The following is a 25,125-nucleotide window of genomic DNA, read 5'->3' on the forward strand; positions in this document are numbered from 1 at the left end:
GGTCAGTACCAGAGATGACAGCAAGGACACACCCAGCCTAATCAGGGCTTTCCCAGTACCCTTGGCCTGGAGCACTTCAGGGAAAGCACCCTCCTTAGGAGCCCAGGAACATCCAAGTGGCCCAGGACAGAAGAAAAAGGATATGTACACTTTAGGTGTTTCCCAAAAGTGATATGTAGGGAGTGGTCAGAGTCTGATCTGGGGACATGGTGCCCAGCGATCTGGCTAGAATCAGATGGTCTCGACAGAAGACACCCATTGCTGCCTGGTTTACTCATTTCCTTTTAAGCCTTGTCGGATGGGGCAGCTGCAGCCCCTCACCCAGCCACGGGACCTCCAAGCCTGATCCCAGGGTCTCACTGGCACCTCCAATTTGGCCTATCCAGATCCAGTCTCCTCATCTTCCTCCTGAACCCCCCCACCACCACCACCACCTCTTTTGTCTGGCTTGGTAAATGGCACCACTATTTTCCCAGTCACCCAGAAACCTGGGGATCACCCTGGATTCCAAATCATGTGTGCAATTTCTCTCTGCCTTCCTGGTTCTGCTAACCTGGGTTCAGGAGCCCATCTTCTCTCTCCTACTTCTGCAGTAGTACCCTCCCCTTCTCTCTACCCCTAGATGTTCATTCCACACTGCTTCCAGGATGGTCTTCAAAGTAAACAAAACAAAAGCCAGCAAACAAGCCATCCTCCTGCTTCAAATACTTCTACCGGCTCCTTATTGCCTGGCCTGTGGTCTCCAAACATCTTTGATCCCTGTCAACAGCCAACCAAAAAAAGGTATTAGCACATATCTCTAGCATATGTGTATTTATTATGTATAAATTATGTGGTCACATACTACTACAATTAGCCAAATCTGAAGGCACAGTAAATCTTCGGACAGAGAATATTACTAATATCAGAAGATTTCAATCCATATTTGAAATCTTCTAGATAATTTGAATATTTCTGGCCAACTTCCATCAGGTATGATTAGACCATTATACTTTGTAACTCAAGAAGGGTACATAATGAAGAGTATGTTCTAAGAGTCAAGGAGCATCAGCTTTGCTGTTTCCGTTATCGGCTTGTCCTCTTTTCAATCCCCAGTGGCTTTTCAGAAAACTTGCTAAGCACTCTGTCCATTATGTGAGGATTAATTTAGCTAAAACTAAATCATCAATAACCTCACTTTGCCCAGCTTTGCCCACTTTCTCACATTATGCTAAAAATGAGTGAAGGTGCCAGGGCCCCTCTGTCTCCCCCTTCTTGTCTCAGGATCCGTCTCTCTCCGTGCTCTCCTGCAACCTTCTCAGACACAGACAACATGTAAGCATCTGACATAGCAGCCAGGCAAGCACCAGGAGCAACCTGAATACTAAACAATAGGAAAGCGTAAATGCTTTCTTCTAGTTTTTAAAATATGCATAAATAGAAGCTTCACTATTTTTTCTCATATCCAAGTGGATCATCTTGCAAAATCCCTGGGTTCAAGAACCTTGGTTTGGGGACTTTTAGCTGGTGCATAAGGACTACGTACAAATTCCTTCACCTGAGCCCTTCAAAAGAAGATGTCTTTGGTGAGAGGTTCTTACCATCAGGGCCATGAATTATTTATCTCCCTAGCCCCTAGCCCCTGCTGGGGTAGAGGAGGTGCTGAGTCAATATTTGTGGAATACTTAGATGGCTCCCCAAACACACACAGCCCCCTCTCTGTGCAGGGAATGCTCTCCTCCCCCTTTTGCCCCCCACTTTTTCCACCTGACAAAGTCCTGTTCATCCTCATAAGCTCAGTTCAAATGTTACCTCCTCTGGGGAGGCTACCCCGACTTCCCCCTGTTTGCCCTTTAATCTCAGCGTTCACCAGCCGGATCGCAGCACCACGTCTGTGTAAAGTCTGCCTCCTCGCCTTGTGAAAGTGCTTTGGAGGCAGGGAAAGCACTCAATTCCTCTCATGTCCTCAGTGCCCGGCATACAGTAGATGCTCAATAAATGTCTGATGGAGAGACTCTCACAGAGACAGGAATGAGATCAAGAGACGGTTTAAGTGCTTTCATTCTGGCCCCGAAGCCACTCGTCTCCCAGAAGCCTGGATGACAGGCAGAGGTGAGGATGAGGGAGAAGGGGGCCAAGGGAGGGGCTGCCAGGAGCCTGGCATGGAAAGCGGGGACCCTGGGTGGGGCATGAGTCTCCACCCCACAGCACCACCACGCCAACCTTCCCGACAACCCCACGGAAGCTGAGTGGTACCCAGGAGCCAGCAGCTTCCCCCAGACTCACTCTGTAGCCAAAAGCGCTCAGTCAAGCCAGAGGCACCAGCGTTATCAATAAATTATCGTCCTTGGGCTCAGCAAGTCTGGCCATAGACCATCTAAAAGCAGTACCCCTTTCAGCAGTCTCAACCCAATTAACTCATTCGTTAATGGCCCCCCATCAACTCTCTCACCCTCCCAGGAACCTCAGAGTCATCCCCAATCCTCCCACAGCCAATCCTTTAGCTTCTACTCCAGAAACATCCCCGACTTCAGCAGCACAGCGTGGGGCAGTGAGCTTGCGCTCCGGGTCGGCCTGCCAAGGACGGGCCTTGTGGGGTTGGGCCAGAGACCTCATTTCCCTCATCCATAAAATCGGAATATTAAGACTTACTTTGCAAGCTTATTGGGGAGAAATTAGATAACTAATATATAGCACTTAGCCTAGGGCACAAGGTAGAGTGGAATGTCAATAAATATCGTTTCCCTCCCCTCCCCTTGTCTTCTCTATCCCCATGGTCCATGCCCTAATTAAAGACCTTCCCCATCCTTCACCTTCACTATTGCAACACTCCTCTCTCCTGGTCTCCCTACTGCTCCCCTACAGCACTGCCAGAATTTTCTTCCTCTGTGGCACAAGTTGTGTTTTAAACTTAATTTACTCAAACCGACATTTAAACACTTTAGTGTGCCAGGCACCGTTCTGGCCCTGCAGCTATGAAGACAATTGAAATCTCAATCAAGGAGCCCAGCACCAGGGCTCCCTCACTGCTCAAGACACTGTTTAGTTAGAAGGTCACTGTGCTGGGATTCGAACTCATGTTCTTTCCAATTTGCCATCCTCATCTCCCTCTCATCCCTCACCTGCCCTCCTTCCATCCCCCAAGCCACCTTCTGCTCAAGAACAAGTAGCAGGCAGGCCCAGCATGAAGTGTCAGTCTAAGGGCCATGGCGGGACAGTAAACAGGCAAATGTGATGACTCGAACATCTGCAAACATCCAGCACAATGGCTCTGGTGAAGAATGTGCTTAGGAAGCGGTGAGAGGTGCATCCCTCCTCGCTATTTCTCTTTAGGTGGCTGAGCACGATCAGATCCTCATCCAAGAGGATTTCCTCACACAAAAGCAGAACACCCAGCATCTTTGTCCATGAGAAACAAACCCCATGGCCCTGGCCTCTGCCCAGTGTCCTTGGGTAGGGTTGCTCCAGACTGTATTTGAAGGGCAAGAGCGAGGTCTAACGTGACCCCTCTTTCCCAGCCCAAGAACACCAGCCCCAGGAGATGGCCTCAAGGGATTCTCCAAGGAACCTGCAAGCCCAAAACCTGTTCCCAAGCTTGATGGTCAGCTCTGTATGTCAAGGTCCCAGGAGGGCCACATTGCTTCCTGCCCTCCTCACACCACCAATGCAGGCAGGGACACTCGTGACATAACAGAGGCAGTAGAAGTTACACTGAATAAAAGCCAAAGCCAGATAGGATCAGACAAGGAAATTTGCCGTGATGACTGTAATCTAACTCAAGGACCGGAAGCCTCGTCTACATGGGGCAGGAAGGGGCGGGGTTTAGCCACACCGCGCACGCGTGTTTGTGTGTGTGTGTGTGTGTGTGTGTGTGTGTGTGTGTGTGTGTGTGTGTGTGTGTGTGTGTGAGAGAGAGAGAGAGAGAGAGAGAGAGAGAGAGAGAGAGAGAGAGAGAGACCACTGGGAAGGGGAAGGGAGCAGGAGGAACACAGAGTAGGACCCAACCCCCACCACTGGCATTTACTCTCCAGCAGAAGGATGCACTGCCAAGTTCCCCAAAGCAGGTAAATAAAGTCGCCAGTGAAGGGACTCGGGACTCGTTCGGTTCCAGGTGGGCCACTTTGCAGCTGTGCAACCCTGGGCAAGTCACTCAATGTCTCTGAGCCTCAGTTCATCCCTCACCACACAGGGCTGTTTTGAGGGTCAAATGAGAAGTTCTCTGTTACTGTCAGGTCCTGTACGTAGGCACATGAGGTGTTTCCTCACCAATCAGGGCCTGTTCTCCCTCTCTAGCTCTGTTTCCTAGGACTATGACCTAAACTGGGGAGCTTAAAATAACAAATGTATTCTCCCACAGTCCTGGAGGCTCAAGGTCAGAAGTCGAGATGTCAGGAGGGCCATGCTCCCTTTCAAACCTGCAGGGGAGGATCCCTCCTGGCCTCTCCCAGCTTCTGGTAGACACTGGGGTTTCTTGGCTTGTGACAATCTCACCCCCATCTGTGCCTCCATCTTCACGTGGCCATCTGGGTCTCTGGATTTCTCTCCTCCTCTTTTAAGGACACCAATATGACCTTATCTTAACTAATTACTTCTGCAAAGGCCCCGTTTCCAAATAAGGTCACATTCTGAGTTATGAGGGTTTAAGACTTCAACGTAACCTGTCGAGAAAAACAATTCAACCCCGAACACCCTCCCTGCCTTTGTCTAGATCCACTGCTTCTGCTAGAGCATGCCCTGCACCTTCAGCTGCCTGGGTGAGGTTGACAGCTCCCCTGACCTCACTGGCAAGCATTTGCAAGGGATCTCTTTGCAGAAAGTCAAAGCTGCATTATTCTATGATCTGGGCCTGCTGGAAGGCCTCCTTAAGCAGCTGGGCCAGAGGGCATCAGGCCTGTGATCTTGCTAGGCCACTGCTTGCACACCAGATCCCTGCAGGCAGGAAGAGAATAACAAACGCAAGCAAACCCACACATAGCTCTGGGGTTATGTGGGACATGAGTGACTTTTCAGTGGTCCCTGAAGGGCCGCAGAATCCATTGTAGACCCTGGCTGTGTTCATGCAGGTCCCCCCATGCACGGGGTAGCAGACAAGGCCCAGACTCCAGAGTCCTAGGTTAAACACACCTGGTCCCCTTCCTCTCCTACCCTCTCTGAACCTCAGTGTTCTCCTTTGTAAAATGGGGGTAACAGCAGCACCACATCACAGGGTGCTTTAAACAAGGTATTGCACTGCGGTAAGAGCCTGGCACGTAGGAGCACATATACTGGGTTCACTTTTTATTATTTGTACCTCATTTGAAGCAACTGTGTCCTATCATTCTGTCAGGCTCATGCCTGCCTCCCCCACAGCAGGCTCAGTCCATACAAATGTGGGAGGGAACACTGGTTCATCCTGGCAGGGGCCACAGAGGAAAGTCAGCTCCCAACCAGCCAAGGTGACTGGGGATCAGCCAGATTCTGGGATTCTCTGTTTCCCTAGTTCTTCTCTAGTGCACCTGTTCGAGGTTTGATCCGCAGCCTCTGGACCTAACCCATGTCTTGGGAGAGGGTTACTTAGCAGTGGAAATCCACTCCTGAAAGTGAGTGCATCAACAGGGAGCCACACTTGCATCCCCCTCACAGTGAGCTGAGGTGGCCCTGCTTGGGTGATAGAGCTGTCACCAGCACATGTCCACTGGCTGCATATCACACCATTCTCCACCTAATTTCCTAGGAGAGGCTCCAACAAAGGGGTCTGTCACCAAAACTGATCTTATATGACTTGGGAACAGAAGGGAGAACCAAGACTCTGCTGGCTGGAAGGAAGCCTAAGGGTTTATCCAGGTCAAGCTCCAGTTTCTAAAGTCAGCTCACTCCAGAAATAACAGCCTCTACCCACTCCTGACCGTGGGAAGGGAGCCAGAGCAGCACTTCTCAAACCACAAGGTGCACACGAAGCACCTGGGATCTTGTCATGTGGATTCTGATTCAGTCAGAATCTGAGGTCTGGGTGTGGGGCAGGGGGAGGGGGACTGAGATTCTGCGTTTCTAACAAATCCCAGGTGATGCTGATGTTCTGGTTCCACAGACCATGCCTTGAGCAGGAAGGATCTAGAGGGGCTGAGCATTCAGCAGCTCATGCTTTAATAGGGGGAGGCTGAGCTCTTCAAGGTGGGGGCTGTTTTATTTTTTCCAACCACAGTGCCTAACTGCAGTGCCTGATACAGGGTAGAAAATATTTATTGGGTTGACGGGTGGTTGGGTGCATAGATGGAAGAAAGGATGGAAGGAAGAGTGGGTGGAAGGAAGGAAGGAAGGGAGGGAGGGAGGGAGGGAGAGAGGGAGGAAGGGAAAGCACATATGGGTGGATGGGTGGAGGCTGCTGATATTAAGATCAAATGAACAATTAGAGCCCTACTCCCATTAACCCAGCCTGCCTGCTGGGTTTGGGCCTAGTGCAATGGTCCTTGGCTGGAGGGCAAGGGTTTTTACCACCCATCACCTCTTGCACGTCTTCCTCACCTTTGCACACTCAGGAATCGTTAAAGGTCAAAAGAAAGGAGAAAAACCCAGAATGGACAACATCCATGCAAAGTCGCCCTGCACAATTGTCTACAGAACCCTGGGAGCTTGTTCCGCGAGCGGCAGGAGACGGTAGCTTGGGAAGAGATTCTAACTTGGTGCAAACCCGTCTCTTCTTCCACCTCCAAAGCTCAAGGGCACCTGCTCCGTGGCCAGCGTGCTGACTGTGCTGAGACACTTCATCCAGCATTGTCTGCTGCACAAAACCTTCTTTGGAAACACTGGCTTGTGCTGATGAAATCTCTATGTTCTGTTTGAGTGGCCTTACCAGAATAACAATAAATAGTGGCTAACATTTATTCATATGCAATACTGATTAGGAAATATCTCTACAAATACAAGTTACTCAGAAAAAGCAAGTCAGAAACAGGATAAAACACCAAGAGAAAATGAGCTGTAAATACATTTTAAAAATGTGATTTTTTGTTTTGTTGTTTAATCTTGACTAGCACTATCTGTACACCAGAAGGTATGAACATAAATGTTTGGAAAATAATAAAGATTTGCAAGGCACTTAATCAGTAAAAAAAAAAAAAAATGAACAATTAGAAACAATTAGCAGTTAATAGACTGCCCTATAATTACATTTCTATGTGAAAATGTCCTAAGAGGAAAAAAGATACTATAGAAGGAAGACAGAAAAGAGAGGACAGAGGAAAAAGAATTTTCTTTTACCTTCAATAGAACATCTTTATAAATGTAGTGTGATTGACGGATGTGATTGACGGATGTGTCATATCTCCTCCAGGAGACTGTAAGTTGTGTGTGGCAGGGACTGTGTCTTTTGTCTTTAATCCCTGGTGCCTGGCTCTAGTAGGAGCTCAATAAACACATACTCTGTTAAATGAAAGGCTAACAGCCATTCACAGAGTCTCTATTCAGTGTCAGATGCTTCACATGTGTCATCTCATCAATCCTCATAACAACAGAGGCCAGTACTGTTATTGTCTCCACATTACAGATGAGGAATGTGCAGCTCGGGGAGGATAAATGCAAGGTCCTGGGCCACACCAGTAATCAGTGGCTGGAGTTAGGACACAGGACCCCAGGCCACCAGGGCCCATGCTCTTGACCAAGGGAGAGCCAGGTTTTGCAAAGTCTGACGCTTATACATTCTGAGGGGCCCTCTCTAAAAAACTGTATATAAAAATAAATAAATAAATCTTCAAAATTTTCAAAAGCCCATGACCATGTGAGCATACTACAGGGATCCTTCCCAGAGCCTTGGAAGGGGCTGTGCTAGTGAAGAAACCTGTAGCTGAAGCTTTGCTAGCTTCATGGTCAAACCACCTCTGATCACAACACAACATGCTGGAAATAGAAGAGGAAAAGGAAAAAGGAAGAGGAAAAATTGTTGGAGAAAGAGAGAAAGTGATAAAAAGTGGAAGCTTTTTTTTTTTAATGTGGAAATTGAGATCAAAGAGGAAGAGCATAACATGTGTGAGATCATACAGTTGGGAAGTGACAGACTCAAAGATCCCAAAGATCAGTGACTTGCATCAAATATCTCTGGCTTCTTGTAATGTCACATCACGGGTCTTTCGTTTATTAACCAAACCAAATACTTCTTGAATCTGTTTTAAATATTTTTAAAATAAGCTTTTAATTTTGGAATAATTATAGATTTATGGAAAAATTGTAAAGATAGTACATAATGTTCCCATAAACCCTCACTCAACTTCCTTTAATTTTAACATCTTACATGACCAGAAAAAAAGAGACAGATAAAAAGTGGAGGGGAAGGAAGGTGAGGAAGGAGAAAAGACAGGAGAAGAATATAGAAGAGATGGTGGAGAAAGAGGAAGAGGGGTCAGGGGAAGGGCTGGACGGGATTTGAGAGGGGGCTGAGGTGGCCCCTGGGTGAGTGCTGGTCCCGCCGGGGCTTTTGCACCTGGTACTGGGGGATGCGGAGACCCTCTGCTCTCTCCAGGCCACTTTGCCTCCACCTGTAGAACTTGCAGCCCCCTCCCACGGCCATCACAGCGGCCCTGCCCACATCCCTCCTTCCCAGCCCTCTCCTCAGACTCCCAGGCCCACCCAGAGCAGAGGCCAGAGCTGGAGCCAGTAAAGCTGAGTAATCATACCTCCAGCCAGCCACGCCCAACAGCGTTCTTACCTGGGCAGCTACTTCTTTCCTGGTTCATCACCTGAGCACCAGGCAAGGAAATGCAAATCTGTGGGTCAGATGTTTAGCCTGGCTCAACTTGAAGGACGCAAAGCAAGGGAGAGCCTGCTGCAGGGAAGAACCCACCTGGCCCTTCACAGCACTGTCCCCTGCAGTCACTTGTTCTGAGATCACAGACACATGATAATTCCCCACCCTTCCAATTCTAAAGGCCACTGTCATGTAGTGGGGAAGGCTGGGGCCATGTTGACTCAAGAGGCCCCAGAGCTCTCCTGCTCAGAGACAAGCCCAGGCCTCTCCAAATGGACCAGCCCAGATCTGGCCAGCAATCAGTTAAATCAACCTGATTAGTCCCCTCCCTGCTCAGATAGCTCTGGGGTCTTCCACAGACCATGGCCCAGGCCACCCCCAGACCACGTGCCCTGGGATTTCAGGCTAATGTGTCATGGTCAGCCCATTCACATGGCTGGTAGTGGTAAGAGAACAGGGTTCAAGCACCACCTCTTCCAAAAACTCAGTTGGGTTTGAGGCCAGTTACTCCATCCCTGTGAGGGGTGATTTCCCCAACTGTCCATGGGGACAACATACTCCTCATGGGGTCTGTGAGAATCAAAGAGATGGCACATGGAAGCACTTTTCAACGGAAGGACTCATACACTTGTCTGACCTGAGCTGGCATCTTGGGAGGCTCAGCTGAGAAATGGGAGATCTGGATTGGTTCAGAATCTGGCACCAATTTGGGTAATTGACTTTGTCTCTCTGGCATTCAGTTTCCTCATCCACAAAATGGAGGGATGGTAGTGGGCAGTTACCGAAGTCCCATTGGCTCAATGGTTCTGGGATCCCAAGGTTTCACCTTGGACACCCCGTGGACATGGGGCAGCTCCAGCCCTCAGGATGTTGCAGGACGTGGATCAGAAGGGGCCCCATGAGGAGAGGACACTCAGGGCCAAGCCAGAGGACTAAGGGTGAGATTTAAAATATTTAGCAACTGGGCACCAAGCAGTGAAGTGGACACTGGTTGATACACTGAATATTAGCCCAGAGCACCAGCTTCACTTCTGGGATCCCATCTTTTAAAGGGAAGAAAAACCCTCTTCTTCTCTATGGACTTTCCAACCCTGTTGCTCCATGCCCAGCAACAATTCCATCCTACTGAGCAGTAAATTCTGCATCCCAACCCCCAAACTCCTCCAACTTTCCACAACCCCAAATAAAAGTACCTACACATGGTGAGAGGTCACGCAACTAGAGAGAGAGAGAGAGAGAGCGCGGAGGCACCTTCTGACATCACCATCAGTCAACACCGGTTGGGTGGAAGTCTTTCAGGCGGGAAGGCTTTTGCAACATCTTAGGCGTGTCACCTGTTCTGAGGCCGAAGTTCCCGTGAATGACTCCAGGTGTTCCAGCCACTAATCGGTTTACAAGGCACATAATCATTCCAGTTTGGCAACTTCACCTGCAGGGTTGTTTTAATCGACCTGCCCCACAGTCCCCAAATCACTCCTGGAATACAGCGGTGAGAGGCGGCCAGGTTGCTAGAAGATAGGCATGCTGGACACCAGGGGCCAAGGCCCACCTTGCACGTAGCCCTGCTCCAGCCAGTGCCCCCCAGGCTTTACTGATCTTCCTCCTACCAAGCTCAGCTCCAGGATGTCGGGAAATCGGGAAGATCGCGAAGATCGCAGAGCCAGCATGGTGAGTGTGGGGGCCTCTGCTCCCAGGACTGGGAAGAGTGGGTTTCCCCAGCAAGGGGCCCTGCTGGGCCTCCCTTCAAGCAGCCTGAGAATTTTGTAGCACCCTCCAGGTTAAAAAGGAGGCCACACCCAGGTCACCCCCACATCCCAGGCCCTTACACATCTCGGTTTCCACCTGCCCGCCTCTCCTGCTCCATTGCCAACGGTCCTTGGATTCACCCACCAAACACCAGGGCTGGTCCTTTCTGACTATTTCCTCCTAAATTCTACGGGCTCTTTGGCCCAATGCCTCCTGGCCTGTTGGGTGCAGGTTGGCACTATTCTTTCCAAGGGCGAGGAATTGTTTTGACTCTAAAATGGTCCCTCTGCCTCCTCCCTGGGGAAAACTGGTTCCTTGTCCTTTTAAAGAAAGCAGTAGAAAGATGCTTTGAAACAATCTAGGGTGTTTGTGGAGATCTTCTACTTGGTCCCTTTTTGAGGCCTTCATCCTGTCTCCTCTTCTTCACCGTCTTAAGCCACAGAGAATCAACCCCATCTTTCAGGGAGGACAACTGAGGGCCGTGGAGGGGAAGAGATAATGTCTGGGTCTGAGGTGGAACCCAGGGCTCAGATGGTGCGGCTGCCTGACAAGTGTTCTGTCCAGGGGGAAAAGATGCCTCCTGCATGGGGCTCTCAATCTCCTGACTTCCAGCCTCAGCACTTCCCCTGAAAACTTTCAGGCAAAACTCTAGCTCCAGTTCTAGGGCAGCTGAGGGTCCTATATGGGGGGTGAGAATTGTCTGCTTTATGCTGGGACTGAGCCGGGAATAGAGCACCAGCTTCCTGCTTCCCCATCCAAGAAAGCCACACGCCAGCTGAGCCCGTGTGCAGAGAAGCTCCAGCTGCTGGGGCTTAGGAGAGGCGAGGAAGCCACGCGAGTCTGCCCGGCCTGGGAACTGCTTCTGGGTGGCACCAAGGAAACCTGGGCACCACCCGGGGGCAGTGACCTGAAAGGACAGGTGGCTGGAGCCCTCAGTGTAGAATCGGAAGGTGAAATGTCCAGCTGCCTTACTAGCTGTGCTATCTTGAGCAGGTGACTTTAATCTTTCTGAGACTCATTTTCTCCCTCCGTAAGTGGAAATAATGCACACACATGGGGTTAGTGGGAAAAGAGAAAGATTGAATAGGCTAACGTCTGTGAGTGGGTTCTGTCAACCAGAAGCCACGAACAAACATAAGGACTAGTGAGTGATGAGGGATCCGTTCCAGGGACTGACAGGTGGGTGGCACAGCCAGCACTGACCCGCTCACTCCCCAGGGGAGGAGCTGGGCATTGCTGTAGGAGTGAGAGAGGGCAGGTGGGCACCCTGCGGTGGAGGGGCCAGCCCCAGGCCAGGGAGCCCCCAAAGGCAAGGCAGCGGCCAGGATCCAGGACAGGATCCAGGGAGGGTCTGGCCCCTAAGCTAGCTATTAAGCCGCCGGCGCCTTATAGCCTGCCATTTCATTCTAAAGAACCCAGAGCAACCATAGCTCCCAGCCCTGGGGAGAGGGTGGACAAGGTATGCCTGGGCTCGGTGGCACCCCCCACCCCAAACCCTCCCTGCCTCCTCCACCCCCACAGGCCCCACCCTGGGACAGAGAGCTCCTTAAGGACTCTAGCTTGAACCTGTTCAACTGGGTGTGCCCACTGAGAGCAGGAATGGATGTGTCTGATAAGGATATATGCCTTGATATCTAGCCACAGCTGAGCCCTGGAGGGCAGCCAGGGAACCTGGGATGGGCCATGCTGGCCTTGCCTTGTGGCTTTGCCCAGGAGCCCACACACACACCACGAGCCCCAAGAGCAGAGCATTAACGTCTGAGGTCAATGCTGACCTTCTGGCCGCTCTGGAGGAAGGTGGTCCTCCTGACTCCCTCCTCCTTTCCTTGCCAGGCTGGTATAGACCCAAGGGGGTTGGCTGGGATTGGCCGGTGCTCAGGGATGTGGCAAATGGGCAGGTAGGCCAGCTAGCAGCCGGGAGCATGTGAGGGCCCCCTTAGACTGAGACAGAGAACCCAGGAGCCTACTCATCCCTGGTGGTACGACCCTGGCTCTGAGGTGGGCAGCAGAGGGACTTAGGGGTAAAGAGTGGCTAGCTATAGCCTGCTCTCTCGGATTCCCAACTACCTGGGTGAGGGACCTGATGTCATTTAGCTCCATCCAGCCAGCCACCATTTCAGGGGCCTCTGCCCTGGCCAGGCTCTGTGACATCCTCTAGATGGGGAGGTGGGGACAAAAGGGTGCAGAGCCTGGATGCTGCCCAGAGACACTCAAAATCCAGAGGAAGCACAGCTCCTAAGGCAAACAATCCTAAAAGAGTGTGGCAAGTACAACACCAGACAGGAGTACAAGGTACTCCCATCTAAAGAAAAGGAAGTAAATTCTCTCTAGGGTGGTAGGGAAGGTATGCAGAAGAGGGAGTATTTGTGCTGGACCTTGAAGAGTGAGTTGGTTCTCTCCAGGCAGAGAAGATAGGAGAGTGTTCTAGCTAGAGGGTACACCCTTGTGCAAAGCAAGAAAGTGTGGCCATGTCAGGAAAAAAAGGGAGGTGTACTGTGACTGGAGAAAGGGCACAGGGAGAAGAGGGGGGCAAGTCTGAGGGCTGGAACCCTTGGAGGGGTCATGCAGGCTCCCTCAGATTCAGGGTCCCCACTGTGCCCTCAAGCTCAACAGAGCCAGGGAAGGCCCCAGTGCTGCCATGCTTTGCACCGGTCACCTTCCCAAGCCAGGCAGGACGACATGCATCCAGCTCCATTCCTGCATTCCACAATTGTGCTGCCTGCCTGCTCTGTGCCAGGTATGGGGGAGGGGAGGAGGCATTCCAGGCAGAGGGAACAGCATATGCAAAGTGGAAGCAGCATCCCCCAGGCTCTCTTCCAGCTCCCGGGGCTCTTTCCTCCCCGCCATGAAGGCAAGCTCTGGGCCTGGCTGCCGACGTGGAGCACTGGTTTAGGAGCCAGGCTTCTTCCACGCCTCCCAGCCCCTCTCCTCCTCTCAGCCTTCCTTCAGCTCAGCTGAGAACGCCAGTATCCACCTGCGACAAATACCCTTCCCTCCCTAGCTTGCCCCCGTGACAGAGACCGAGAGAATCTGAGGAGCTGAATGTGGGAAAGGAGGAGTGACAAGTTCAGAGGGATAGAGGGATAGGAGGGCAGATGAGAAAAGCAGATCAAAAGCAGGGTTCAGGAACTCTGCACCAATTTCCCAAAGCCTCAGAACCAACCCCAGACAGCAGGAAACAAATGCTCTCAGGCCTGGAAAATTGTTGCGGGCTTCTCAGATTTCCTGGGCACCTCTTCTCCCCTCAGCCTTCCTTCTGGCTCATGTGAAAACATCAGCCTCAAAAAAAAAAAAAAAATTCAAGTTCCCAAGCAATGAGTTCCCAAGACAGTGAATTCCCCAAAATCTAAAATGTGTTCATCTGCCACAATTCTTCAGAAGCCTATTGCCACCAGACTGTGAGCCTCTTGAGGGCAGGATGTGTGTGTCTTTCTCATCTTTTAACCCCAAACCTAGCACAGAGCCTGGCACAAAATAAGCATTTGAAAAATGTTTATGAATGAATGATAGATAAATGATTAAAAACCAAACCCCTATCACCAGCTGTCTGATTTTTCTTAGACACTGAAAACAAGGTTAGCCAAGCCTCTAATCGGAAAACATGCCAGATTCTAACAGAGTGTTATCAAGGTGTTTTGATCCCAGAAGGGACTGGGCTAGGGGTGCAGCCTAGAGACGCACAGGCCTGGGCCTGTCTGGAAACCCCAGTGATAGAGAAGGGAGGGTGTGGCAATCCCCCTGGAACATGCTTCTCTCCACTTCCCAGCCTTTTGCTCTAACCATAACGATTGCAGCAGAGAAACTGTAAACAAGATTCAAAACTGCAACTTCCCTCCCCTACACCCTCATCCCCAGAACACCTTCCAGCTTCCCAACATACTCTGCACGCAGCCGGAAAATCTCATAGGGTAGCAGGTGAAAGGAATACTCGAGGAAGAAGACGAGACTAAGATGGGCACCCACCCAGAGGTGACTGTAGTGTCTTCTGTCACGAAATGCCCTGCACGATGGTCTGGCTGGCATTTACCCAGCAGTCTGGCTGAGCTGAGCCAGGCTTTAGGCATTTCCTGCAACCTCAATTTCTTCCTTTACAATATGCATTCATTCATTCAGCACATACTGCTGACCATCTGCTATGTGCTAGACACTGGCAAGACACTGTGGAAATTTAGAGAAGATTTGAAAACCTAGGCCCTCAAAGAATTGGGTGTACTCCAAAGATGAAACAAACACAGGGTAAAATTCCTGCTTCCCCCACCCCAGGGACAGAAGGGTCTCATTTCCCCACTCGTGTCAACAAGAAGGGGACAACTAAGGCTGAGGCTAAGCCCACCCCCGTCATCCCACTCCCACCCTTCCCCTGGGGCCATCACAGATGGTCACATCTCCAATCCCCAGGAAGGAGGGACCTGCCAGGCTGTTGGAAGGTCCTGTCAAAACTAGGAGATCTTAGAGAGAATAATAGCAACTGCAGCTTCTAATCTCCAACCTAAAGCAATGAGTGCAGCGTTTTTTGGCTTGAGAATATTTACATTGAGAATCTCCCTTTGTATCCCACATCAGCCCTCCAGGATATGTTATCCTCATTCTAGAGGTGACGAAGTCAAGGTTCAAAGACATTAACTGACACTCAGCCAAGAAGACTCCAAACTCTGGGGCTTCAACATCAAGTCCCATGGTTTTTCCATTATACCTTCTGTATTAGTTTCCTGGACTACCATAACAAATAACCACAAACGGGGTGGATTAAAAGAACAGAAATTTATTCTCTCACAGTGTTTTTGGACAGAAGTCCAAAATCAAGGTGTTGGGGGGACCACACTCCCCTTAAAGCCTTGAGGGGAGGATCCTTCCCTGCCTCTTCCAGCTTCTGGTGGCCCCAGGAGTTCCTCGACTCGTGGCAGTAGCACTCCACCCTCTACCCCCATCTTCATTTGGCTGTCTTCCCTCTATGTCTGTCCCTCTGGGTGCAGATGTCCCTCTTCTTACAAAGACATCAGTCATGTTAGACTTAGGGACCATACTAATCTCGTCTGACCTCATTTTAACTAATCACATCTGCAAATAGCCTATTCCAAATAAGGCCCCATTCTGAGGTTCTGGGTAGACATGAATTTGTGGAGAACCCTACTCAACCTCAGACACCATCCTTCTCAAGTCTGTGGGCCCACAAGTCCAGCTCATGCTGTTGCCCTGGAAACTGCAGAACCAGGGGGTCCCACATCACTACTGAGAATCTGATGGATCCTATAGTAACATATCCATTGAGTGGAGACTGCAAAACAGAGAGGAAGAAAGACGAGGTCATTTCTGCAAAGAGACTCTGTCCCTCACTTATCTACTAAAGTTTGCTAAGGAGGAGACACACGGACAAAAGGAAACCAGCGGGCATAAATAACTGAGACGTTCAAGAGAGACTCAGATGAAGTTTCATACCCGGTGCTGCTTAGAGGAAAAAACAAGTTGCCATGAGATTCATTAAGAATAAAAAACAGTTTAAAGAGGGAAAATCCTGAGTCAATCAGGCCTAGGACGTCTTATTTGTGGGAGGAGACAACAGAAATTTCAAGTTAACAGCAAGCTCTTCCCAATCGTAGACCCTTAGGAAAGGGCCTTGGAGATCTTCTAGATGGGTGGTGCCTCCCCCCAATTTGTTTTAGCCTCAGAAACAAATTGCCCCACTGAAATCTAAAGCAGAACCCCTGTACGGAAAACAGAGAAAAATATCAGAGCCACAGTGATTGAAAGGACAGTGGGCTCCTGCCCACCTCTTGGCCCCTCCGCCCCTTGCATCCCCACTGAGGGCCCCCCAAGTCCCCTGGGTGCCCTGGAGCCCTAATCTGGCCTTGCCTGGGACCCTCACAAGCCAGCTCCTACTAACATACCTTCCAGGATGTGAGACTCCCACATCCTCAGGCAATCCCTTCCTTCCCAAGGAAGCAAATTGCTTAAATAATCTCCCCTTTGCCAAGAGCAAACAGTCTCTCCATAACTGCCCCATCTGTCCTCAGGATCAGTCTTTTGCCCCTACACATTTTCGAGGCCCACGTTTGGCTACCCCCAGTCCTCTGTTAGCTGGCCTGTGCTCTCTGCCCTCTCATGTGCCTTCATTTCAGGTCCCCTAAGTGCCCTGGCCACTCTCCCCCAGCTGGACTTTAGCCCATCGATTCCCTTCCTGAGCTGAGGCCCCTTGGCCTAGAGAAGGAATAAATACAGCCACCATTTATTTGTTTAGCCTCTGTTACATACATGCCACACCCTCCACTAGGCTCTTTGCCATTAACAATTAATAATGTTTGAGTATCGACTGTCAAGCACTTGTCAGGTTCTCTATTAATATTGTTATTAATTATTAATAAAAATAGTAGACTATAAGCTCTACGGGCACGAGGACTCTGCCTCATTTGTTCATGCCGTATCCCCGGCCCCCAGGACAGGGTGGGACTGCACTGAGTTGGAATAGAGTGGCAACCGCATTTTAGTAGCAGGAATAGAGGTGAAGCCAACATTTATTGCATGCTTACTATGTCCCAGGGCATGCGCCAAATGCTATGTATATTTTGTTCTCATTAGGAGGAAGATCTTATTAAATCTTTCACACACACACATACACAAACATATCACAAAAGAAATCAAGCCTCCGAGTGGTTAAATAACCTGCCTAAACAACAGAAATGGGATTCAGATCCAGGTTGCCAGGTTCCCCAGTCTCCCCGAGCATGGCAGCCTGGCAAGGAAAAACCTCCCAAAGTGCTTGCCAAGTCATGTGAGTGCAGGAAAGTGACCGCAAAGAAGTCACTGAAGCTCTATGTATGACATGAGTTCAGAGTTCACAGGAAAGAGATCTAAGAGCCAGTTCAGACCTCCGCCAGGACATGGCAGCACTTTGCTGCAGCAGCCGAGCCAGCCACAGAGGCTCATCGTCGGAGCGTCTGGAACAGATGCCAGTGGTCAGTCCTGCCCTTGACAGGACCTTCCGGGACACCGTGCAGCTCTGCTCCCCAAGCCTCTGGGCAATTGGAGCAAGGGGACTAATTACCACATACTGAACTCCTCTATACTTCAAACTCCAAGCCAGGAGCCCCTTGCTTCATCTCATTTAGTCCTCCTATGGAGTAGGTCGTGTTTAACCCATTGTACAGATGAGGAAACTGAGACTCAGAAAAGTTAAGTCACTGGCCCAGGGCCACACAGGACACAGCTGGGTTCAGGCCAGTTTCCTGACTCTGAGCTCAAGAGGAGCAGGGTCAGGGGACAAGCCCTTGCTGACCAGAGCAGCTGAAGAGCTAAGGCCCCATCAAACGGCAAAGACCAACCTGTCAAATCATAAGGACCCAAATGGGGCTCCTGGGGGCTGGGAAATGTATGTAGTAACCTTTCTGACAGAACCTTTCTCACCATCAGCTGGCAATGTCAGTTTTATCCTATCCATGTTTCAAAGGCAGAAACGGGGTACAGGAGATAGTAAGTGATTTGCCAAGATTGTTCAACAAGTAAACAGCAGAACCAGGCCTTATAACACCAAAGTCCCTTTTTCTCCCACCACTTCCTGCCCCTTAACATATAAGGGACATTTCAGGACAAGCACAAAAGAGTATGATTTTTCAAAAATGATGTAAACTTTGTGGAATTCTTTTATAAATGTCAGACTGCTCCTCATTGGGTCTGAGGAAATTGCCATGTGTCGGGGACCCCCGTAAGCTTTAAGAGCAATCAGCCCTTTCCGTCAGCAAACCCTAAGGGTCTCCGTTAGGCTGGAAGTCTGAGCTGCGATGGTCTGACTCCCACAGCTTCTCGCCTCCCCTCCAGCCATTGCCCACTCTCAGGTATACAAAGCTGAGGGCACCTTCCTTCTCCTCAAACCCCACTGCAAAGGGAAGGTGGGCTCCGAGGGACCAGCCACCTGGGGGCAAAAGGGAAGCTGAACAACTCCCAATTGTAGAGAACCCCGCAAGGCAGCAGAAAATAGGCTGCTTCCCTTGGGGCAGGAGAAGACTCTTGGAGGGATTCGTGAGAGCTACAGCTAACAGCATCTCCACGAGGCAGGGGCTCCCCGACAGGGAACCCATCTCCCTTCGGTTCATCTCAACCCAACTGGCAAGCACTAATACCTCATGCCTGCCTGTCACGCTGTCTTGCCATGTGACCTGGGGAGAGACGGCATAACTGCTCTGTGCCTCAGTTTCCCCATTTATGAAACAGGGACAGGCTTATAAATGGAGTGGAGAGCTGCGGCAGAACACAAAGGCAGATTCTTCAAGGAAGACAGCTAAACAGCAGGCTGGCAGCGGGATAACTGTTGTGCCACCTGACACCTCCCGCCTGCCCCAGGCCCTGCTCTGAAGCTATTATGTGCCAGCCTGGGGGCTGAGGCCCTCGGCGCCAATTGCCAACAGGTCAGCACCTATATGGCTTAGAACAAGGTGAAATGGTTTCTAATGTAGCAGCCCCGGCTGAGGTTCGACCTAAGGGAAAATGTGTAAGGACACCTAAGCCCAGAGCAGAGGTGAGGAGAAGCTCTCTGAATCTCCTTTGCATGAGCTCACCTGGAGGCCCATCTCTGTGTGGCCCAGGCTGGAGGTGGATCAGCCCAGAGGCAGAGAAATAGCTCAGAGGACATTTGGAGGGCAGCAAGATTCGTGGTCTCCTGAGAATCTTCCATGCGCTCCGGGCCATTGCCCCACAGCCAGTCTCATTCAGGAAACTCACGTGTGCCTCCCCCACCCCACCCCCAGACCCCCTCTCACCTTACCTGTCATGGCTGAGGCCCCCAAGAGAGAGACACCTGGCTCTGGCCTAGCAAAGGCATCAAACGGCCCTGTCCCCACTGCAGGTGGAGAGAACACAGCCGCTTGCAGCTGGGTAGGGGGAACAGGTGGGGTCTGTGAGGTCAGAGGTCAGAGAGCAGGGCGAGGCCCCCTCAGAACAGCCCCTGAACACCTGAGCTGTTCCGCGGCCGGGCCCCACACTGCGAGGTGGCTGTGAGCCGCCTCGGGTTCTCCTGGCTCACCCTGGGAACTTTCCCCACCCCCTCCCCTGGGTCTTCCCCCACTGCCTTGTCACTGGCCTCAGCAAACTGGCTGCCACCTGCCAGAGCCACAAGGGAGCGGTTTATCCCGTCACCTAGCAACACCAGCATCTCTTGCTCTAGGATTTCCCTCCGAGACCATGGGAAACCAGGGCGCTGATTCCCATGGGAGCCAGAAGCTGCCACAGATCAGAGCAGGGCCAGAAAGCCCCGTTTTGTGTGCCCTCCACTTTTCTCCCTTCCACACCCCAGCCAGCACAGTTCTGCCACTCCTGACTTCTTTCCAGAGCAAAGCAATGCAGAATCAGCGTGTCAGAGAGAAAGAGAGAAATAAGGCCCCAGAAGCAGGCTGCTTGGCAAGGAAAGCAGACAAAGGAGCTGGCCAGGGTTTTCTGTTCCTTTGGCCTCTGTGAGATGCTACCTCTTCTCTGCCTTGTTACTAACCTGGTGGAGAAGGTGCCCATTTTGTTGTGTGGTTGATAACCATTTTATCTGCTTCTCCATCTTCTGAAGAAGGTTCCCAATTACCCGCAGGGACACTGAGGTTCAGAGAAGTTGAGGGGCATGCCCAAGGCCACAGAACAAGTCAGAAGACAAGGCGAGATGAGAACTCATACTCCCCAGGCTGGTTCTTTGTGGCTTCTCTGCAGCACACTTAACCCTTGCCCCCACTGAAAAACAAGTGCTGCTTGTGTCTGCGTTCGTCATCCCTGAGCTGGAAGGGAAACAGGACCCTGAGATGTGCGTTTGCAATTTGGAGTTGAGCTAAGCCCAACTAAGAGTTTCTCCTGGATTTACTGCATAGCAGGGACTAGGGGGATTGGTAAATAAAGGAAAGAGCAGGTGAGAAAGGTGCAAACCTAAAGGAAGAGAGGGAAGAAGGAGAGCTAAGATCAACAAAGCCCCTCTTCACACTCTGCGAGGGAGGGCTTCTCACCCCAGTTTGGATGGTTTGACAGAGCCAGGAATGAGCAGTCTGTCTACCTTCAGAGTGCAGAGAGCACTTCAGAGTGCAGAGAGCAGTCTGTCTAACTTCAGAGTGCAGAGAAGGAAGGAAGAGCTGGGGAGAAGCTAGGGGATCTCTACATGTTAATTGCATGCTAATTATATGCAACTAGACTGTACTGCAGGGGAGTAGAGGATGAAAAGCATCCAGCACTACTCAAAAGGGTTCCTGAAACCGTGGGGAAATTAAAACAACCACATCGAAGCCAAAAACCTGTTTCCAAGAGCTGGATCTGAAAATTTACTGCCTCTGAAGCCATAATCAGCCACTTAATCTTTATGAGCCTTGGTTTGCTCCTCTGTAAAATGGGGATAATTTCTCAGGGTTTTTCTGAAGATTCAGTGGGATAATATTTATGAAAAAATATTGTAAGTTATATAATAGTACGTGGCTTCAGCAGTTCAGTGTTCTGCCCCCTCATTTGAGTATTGGATTAATGTCCTTCTGCCACTAGCAACCAAAGCACCGGCAGGGAAAGATTTTCTGAGCTAATCAGGCAATCGGCCTGTATTTTTCAGCCGTCTACCGCCCATCCGCCTCCACCTCCCCATCCCACCACCAACTCCAGCAATCTCTGAGGGCCTGGAGATTCCTGCTCATCCATAGTGCTCCAAACAGCTGTGGCTCCGTGCCTGGTGGGCCCGGGTCACCCCACTTCCAGGCTTCAGTTGTGGTGCTGCCAAGACACAACTGGGGTGAATGCATGAGTCAGTGCCCTGGGGCATAGTGAATCACCGAGCAGACAGCCTTGGCCGGCCAGCAGCCCCAGGCAAAAAGAGAAAGGCCAATGACTTGGCTTGGGCAGGGCTGGGTCTAGGCTGCAGTAGTTGTGTTCAAGGGCTGGGTTCAAGTTGGGGATAAACAGAGATGCCTCCAGCAAACCAGAAGGAAGCACATTTGGTCTTTGGTGGGCTCTCAGCCCCTTTCCCTCTATCAGCTTCAGGGCGAGACACTTCCCCTTTGTGGGCCTCTGTTTTCTCATCTGAAAACCAGGGAGTTGCCTGGGATGGTGTCTAGAGACCCTTTCAACTTTTCACCCTGCGATCATGGCAGGGACCCACTTCAGTAGATGGGGGTCGACCAGATCTCTGAGTCTTACCTGGTCCCCACAGGCCTCAGCCCTGTTGCTTCTTTTCCTTGCCTTATTTCAGGGCTGATTCCAGGCTGTTCCAGTTTGCTAACACTGCCGGGATGCAAAATACCAGAAATGGATTGGCTTTTATAAAAGGGGGTTTATTTGATTACACAGTTACAGTCTTAAGGCCACAAAGTGTCCAAAGTAATGCATCAACAATTGGGTACCTTCACTGGAGGATGGCCAATGGCATCCGGAAAACCTCTGTTAGCTGGGAAGGCATGTGGCTGGCATCTGCTCCAAGTTCTGGTTTCAAAATGGCTTTCTCCTAGAATGTTCCTCTCTAGGCCGCAGCTCCTCTTCAAAATGTCACTCTCAGTTGCTCTTGGGGTGTTTGTCCTCTCTTAGCTTCTCTGGAGCAAAATTCTACTTTCAACGGCCGTCTTCAAACTTTCTCTCATCTACAGCTCATGTGCGTTCTTCAGTGTCCCTCTTGGCTGTAGCAAGCTCGCTCCTTCTGTCTGAGCTTATATAGTGCTCCAGTAAACTAATCAAGGCCCACATTGAATGGGTGGGGTAACACCTCCATGGAAATTATCCAATCAGAGTCATCACCCACAGTTGGGTGGGTCGCATCTCCATGGAACACTCAAAGAATTACAATCTAACCAACACTGATACATCTGCCCACACAAGATTACATCAAAGATAACGGCGTTTTGGGGGACATAATACATTCAAACCGGCATACAGGCTGAGAGGGGATGCAGCTGGCTATGAGTCCCCATCTCTCTCCTGGTCTCTTCTGGCACTGAAGTTCCCAATCACCGCAATCTGCCTAACCCATGACAGTCAGCAGCACCCCCTGCCAGAAGTTGTACAACTACCTCAGATCTCTGCATCAGAGATATTGGCCAAAGCAAAGACAAAGGAGAAGCCACTCAGTGGAAGAATTGAAACAGCATGCCAGTCTGAGCAGGAGCAGCGTGAGGACAAGAGTTTGCACCCCTCCAGCCACCAGCATAGCCAGGAGACTACTTTTTTATTTTCTCCTTGAACCATTAGTAGATAGCATTGAATGAATCATAATCCTTGATTTATGATGCATTTTCATTATGGGTCTATACAGGGCCCACTTTTAAATAGCTAGCCCATTAGTCAGTTTGTTGGTTTTAACAGCATAATAAGCCTCCGTGAACCCATCATCTGAAACAAAAGCTAGAATTTAACAATAACCTACCTCTAACCATGAGATCCCCTCTTCCTCACACACACACATCCATCCCCTTGCTGAGGTAGCTGAGCAAATCTCTTTTGTTTATTGTTAATTCAACAAATATTGACTGTACATCTTTGATGGGTCAGGAGCTGTGCTAGAGTCTCCCTGCTGAGGTGAGCATGGAACCCCATGGTCATCAGTCGCTTGCTTCTTTATGCAAAGGAGTCTATGCTACATGTAATCTTTTGGGATTTACTTTTTCTCAATTAGCTAAATTGCTAATGTCATCCATATTATTGCGTGCCACTGTCATTCATTTGTTTTGACTGCAATAGAATATCCCATTGTATAAAGATACCACAGTCAGCTTCTTAAAGCTTGACTCAGTCCTAAAACAGAGATATTTTCATCAGTTTTTGTTCAACAAATCAAGAGTCAACAAATCTTGATTAAATACCCACCACGTGCCATGCATTTTAGGAGGCACCAGGAATGCAGGACTTAAGATAGTCATGGTTTCTGTATTTCTGGCTTACAATTTTGATTTAGTTTGTTTTTTTTTTTCTCTCTCTCTCTCTCTTTTGTTTTCAAAGGTGTGGAATTTTTTTCTGCCCAGCCACAGCTCCGTGGATAGCAATTGAAAATGTGTTAGCCAATGTTCATTTCAGTTCAGAGATGAGGAAACCCAGGCCCCAGAAAGCACAGGCTGAAAGCATGGTTTTGTTCCTTCTGTGCCTCAGCTTCTAGCACAGTCTCTGGCCCATCAAAGGTGAACAGTCAATATTTGTTGAGTTAATAATAAACAAAAGGGACTTGCCCTACCTACCTCAACCACTGCAGATATGCAAGCAAAGGTGGACACAGGGGAAAAGAATGACTTGACAGGTCAGGGCCCACTAAATGGATGCTGCCCAGACCCCCAACCCAGCCTTCATCTAGTCTTCCACATCTCAGTAAAAACCCTCTTATGAACTTACTAAAAATTCAAGAGCATCTAATCCATCAGCATGACCTACTGCCTTTATCTTCAAACTCTTTCTACCACCAGCCTACCATCTCCCTCTCGCTCACCTCACTCCAGCCATGCTCATCTCCATCCAGTTCCTCCAACACACCAAGCTCATTACTACCCGCTGTTTGGCTTCCTCTTATCATTCAAGTCTCAGCTCACGTGTCACCTCCCAAGAGAGGGTCTCCCTCTTGCCAGGCACTGTCTCCTATCACTCTGCTTTAATCTCTGCACAGAACTGTAGAACCATAGAACCAACCACCCTCTGATCTTTCCTGGTTTGTCTGTTTATGGCCATCCTCCACTGCCAGGACACCCAGTTCTCCAGGGCAGGGCTTCACCTCTCTTGTTTGGGGACTTATCCCATCCTACTGTAATTATTTCTTATTTGTCTTTGGATCCATAGCTCTGGGAGTAGCGCAGGGTACAAAGTGGACACTCAACAAATATGTGTTTAATTAGATGGTTATTTAATGCTATCCCCACAGGTTATTAGGTAATTCGTATCATTCCTTTTTACTCTTGAATTGACTAATTTGGATGAAAGGACTTTGCAAACTGTTATGTGCCAATTGTGTGTGTGTGGCTGTTGGTGTTGTTATTAACTGATTGTAGCTACAACACATCTTCATCGTGGAAATAGTACCCCTACCCAAGCCCTGAGGTTGGTGGAGTCGAGCTGGCTGGGAATGAACAACAGTGCAAGCCCCAGAGTTCAGTCCAGTTTAACAGTATTTGTTGAGGCTTCACTGGGTAAAGCCTTGTGCTAGACATTGAGGGTACAAAGGCAATGAGAAGCAGTGACAGCCCAAAAGGAGAATTGCTCTTATAAAGACCTGTACCAAGTGCTATGGAAGCAGAGAGGATGGGAAGGAAGAGGAAAGGGAGCTCACATGTGTGAGCCAGGCACTTCCACCACATATCTCATTTAATCCCTAATGGAGCACTTTGAAATATGTATTATTGTCCCCATTTTATAGAGGGTAAACCCAAAGCTCAAAGAAGGTAAGTATCTTGCCCAAACCACATGGTTAATAGGAAGCAAAACCTGTATTCTTACTCAGCCCCTGCAGACCTCAGAGCCTGGCTGCCTCTCTCTGCTAAGGAACACACCATCCATGGCCAAGGTTCACCGGAGAGCAGCACCAGCACGTCCCTCCTGCAGAGAACAGATTCAAACTGGGGAGGAAAGAAAGGAGCTCATCCTTTAAGCCTCATGTCCTCTGTGCTCAGCCACAGAGGCAGGCAACACCCAAAGACCCCACATCTAATTAGGAACACACACCTAGGGATTAGAAGAGGACCTCTCATTCCCAAATGGGACTGGATTCCCAGCCAGAAATGTGC

General features: G+C 49.9%; 2 protein-coding genes across 2 annotated transcripts in view; one reads left to right on the top strand and one right to left on the bottom strand.

Moving 5' to 3' along the window:
• The window catches only part of SMIM35 (small integral membrane protein 35), an 83,916-nt gene that overhangs the window by 53,873 nt on the left and 4,918 nt on the right, over positions 1-25,125 (bottom strand). The gene's annotated exons all lie outside the window — the stretch shown is intronic.
• TMPRSS4 (transmembrane serine protease 4) overlaps positions 10,359-25,125 on the top strand; it is a 33,430-nt gene continuing 18,663 nt past the window's right edge. Inside the window, exon 1 of the mRNA XM_037841611.1 lies at positions 10,359-10,363. Coding sequence (XP_037697539.1) covers positions 10,361-10,363 — 3 coding nt within the window. The 5' untranslated portion in view covers positions 10,359-10,360. The remainder of the gene's footprint in view (positions 10,364-25,125) is intronic.

The sequence above is a fragment of the Choloepus didactylus genome, chromosome 6 (genome assembly GCF_015220235.1).
Source record: "Choloepus didactylus isolate mChoDid1 chromosome 6, mChoDid1.pri, whole genome shotgun sequence".
Classification (NCBI taxonomy): domain Eukaryota; kingdom Metazoa; phylum Chordata; class Mammalia; order Pilosa; family Megalonychidae; genus Choloepus; species Choloepus didactylus.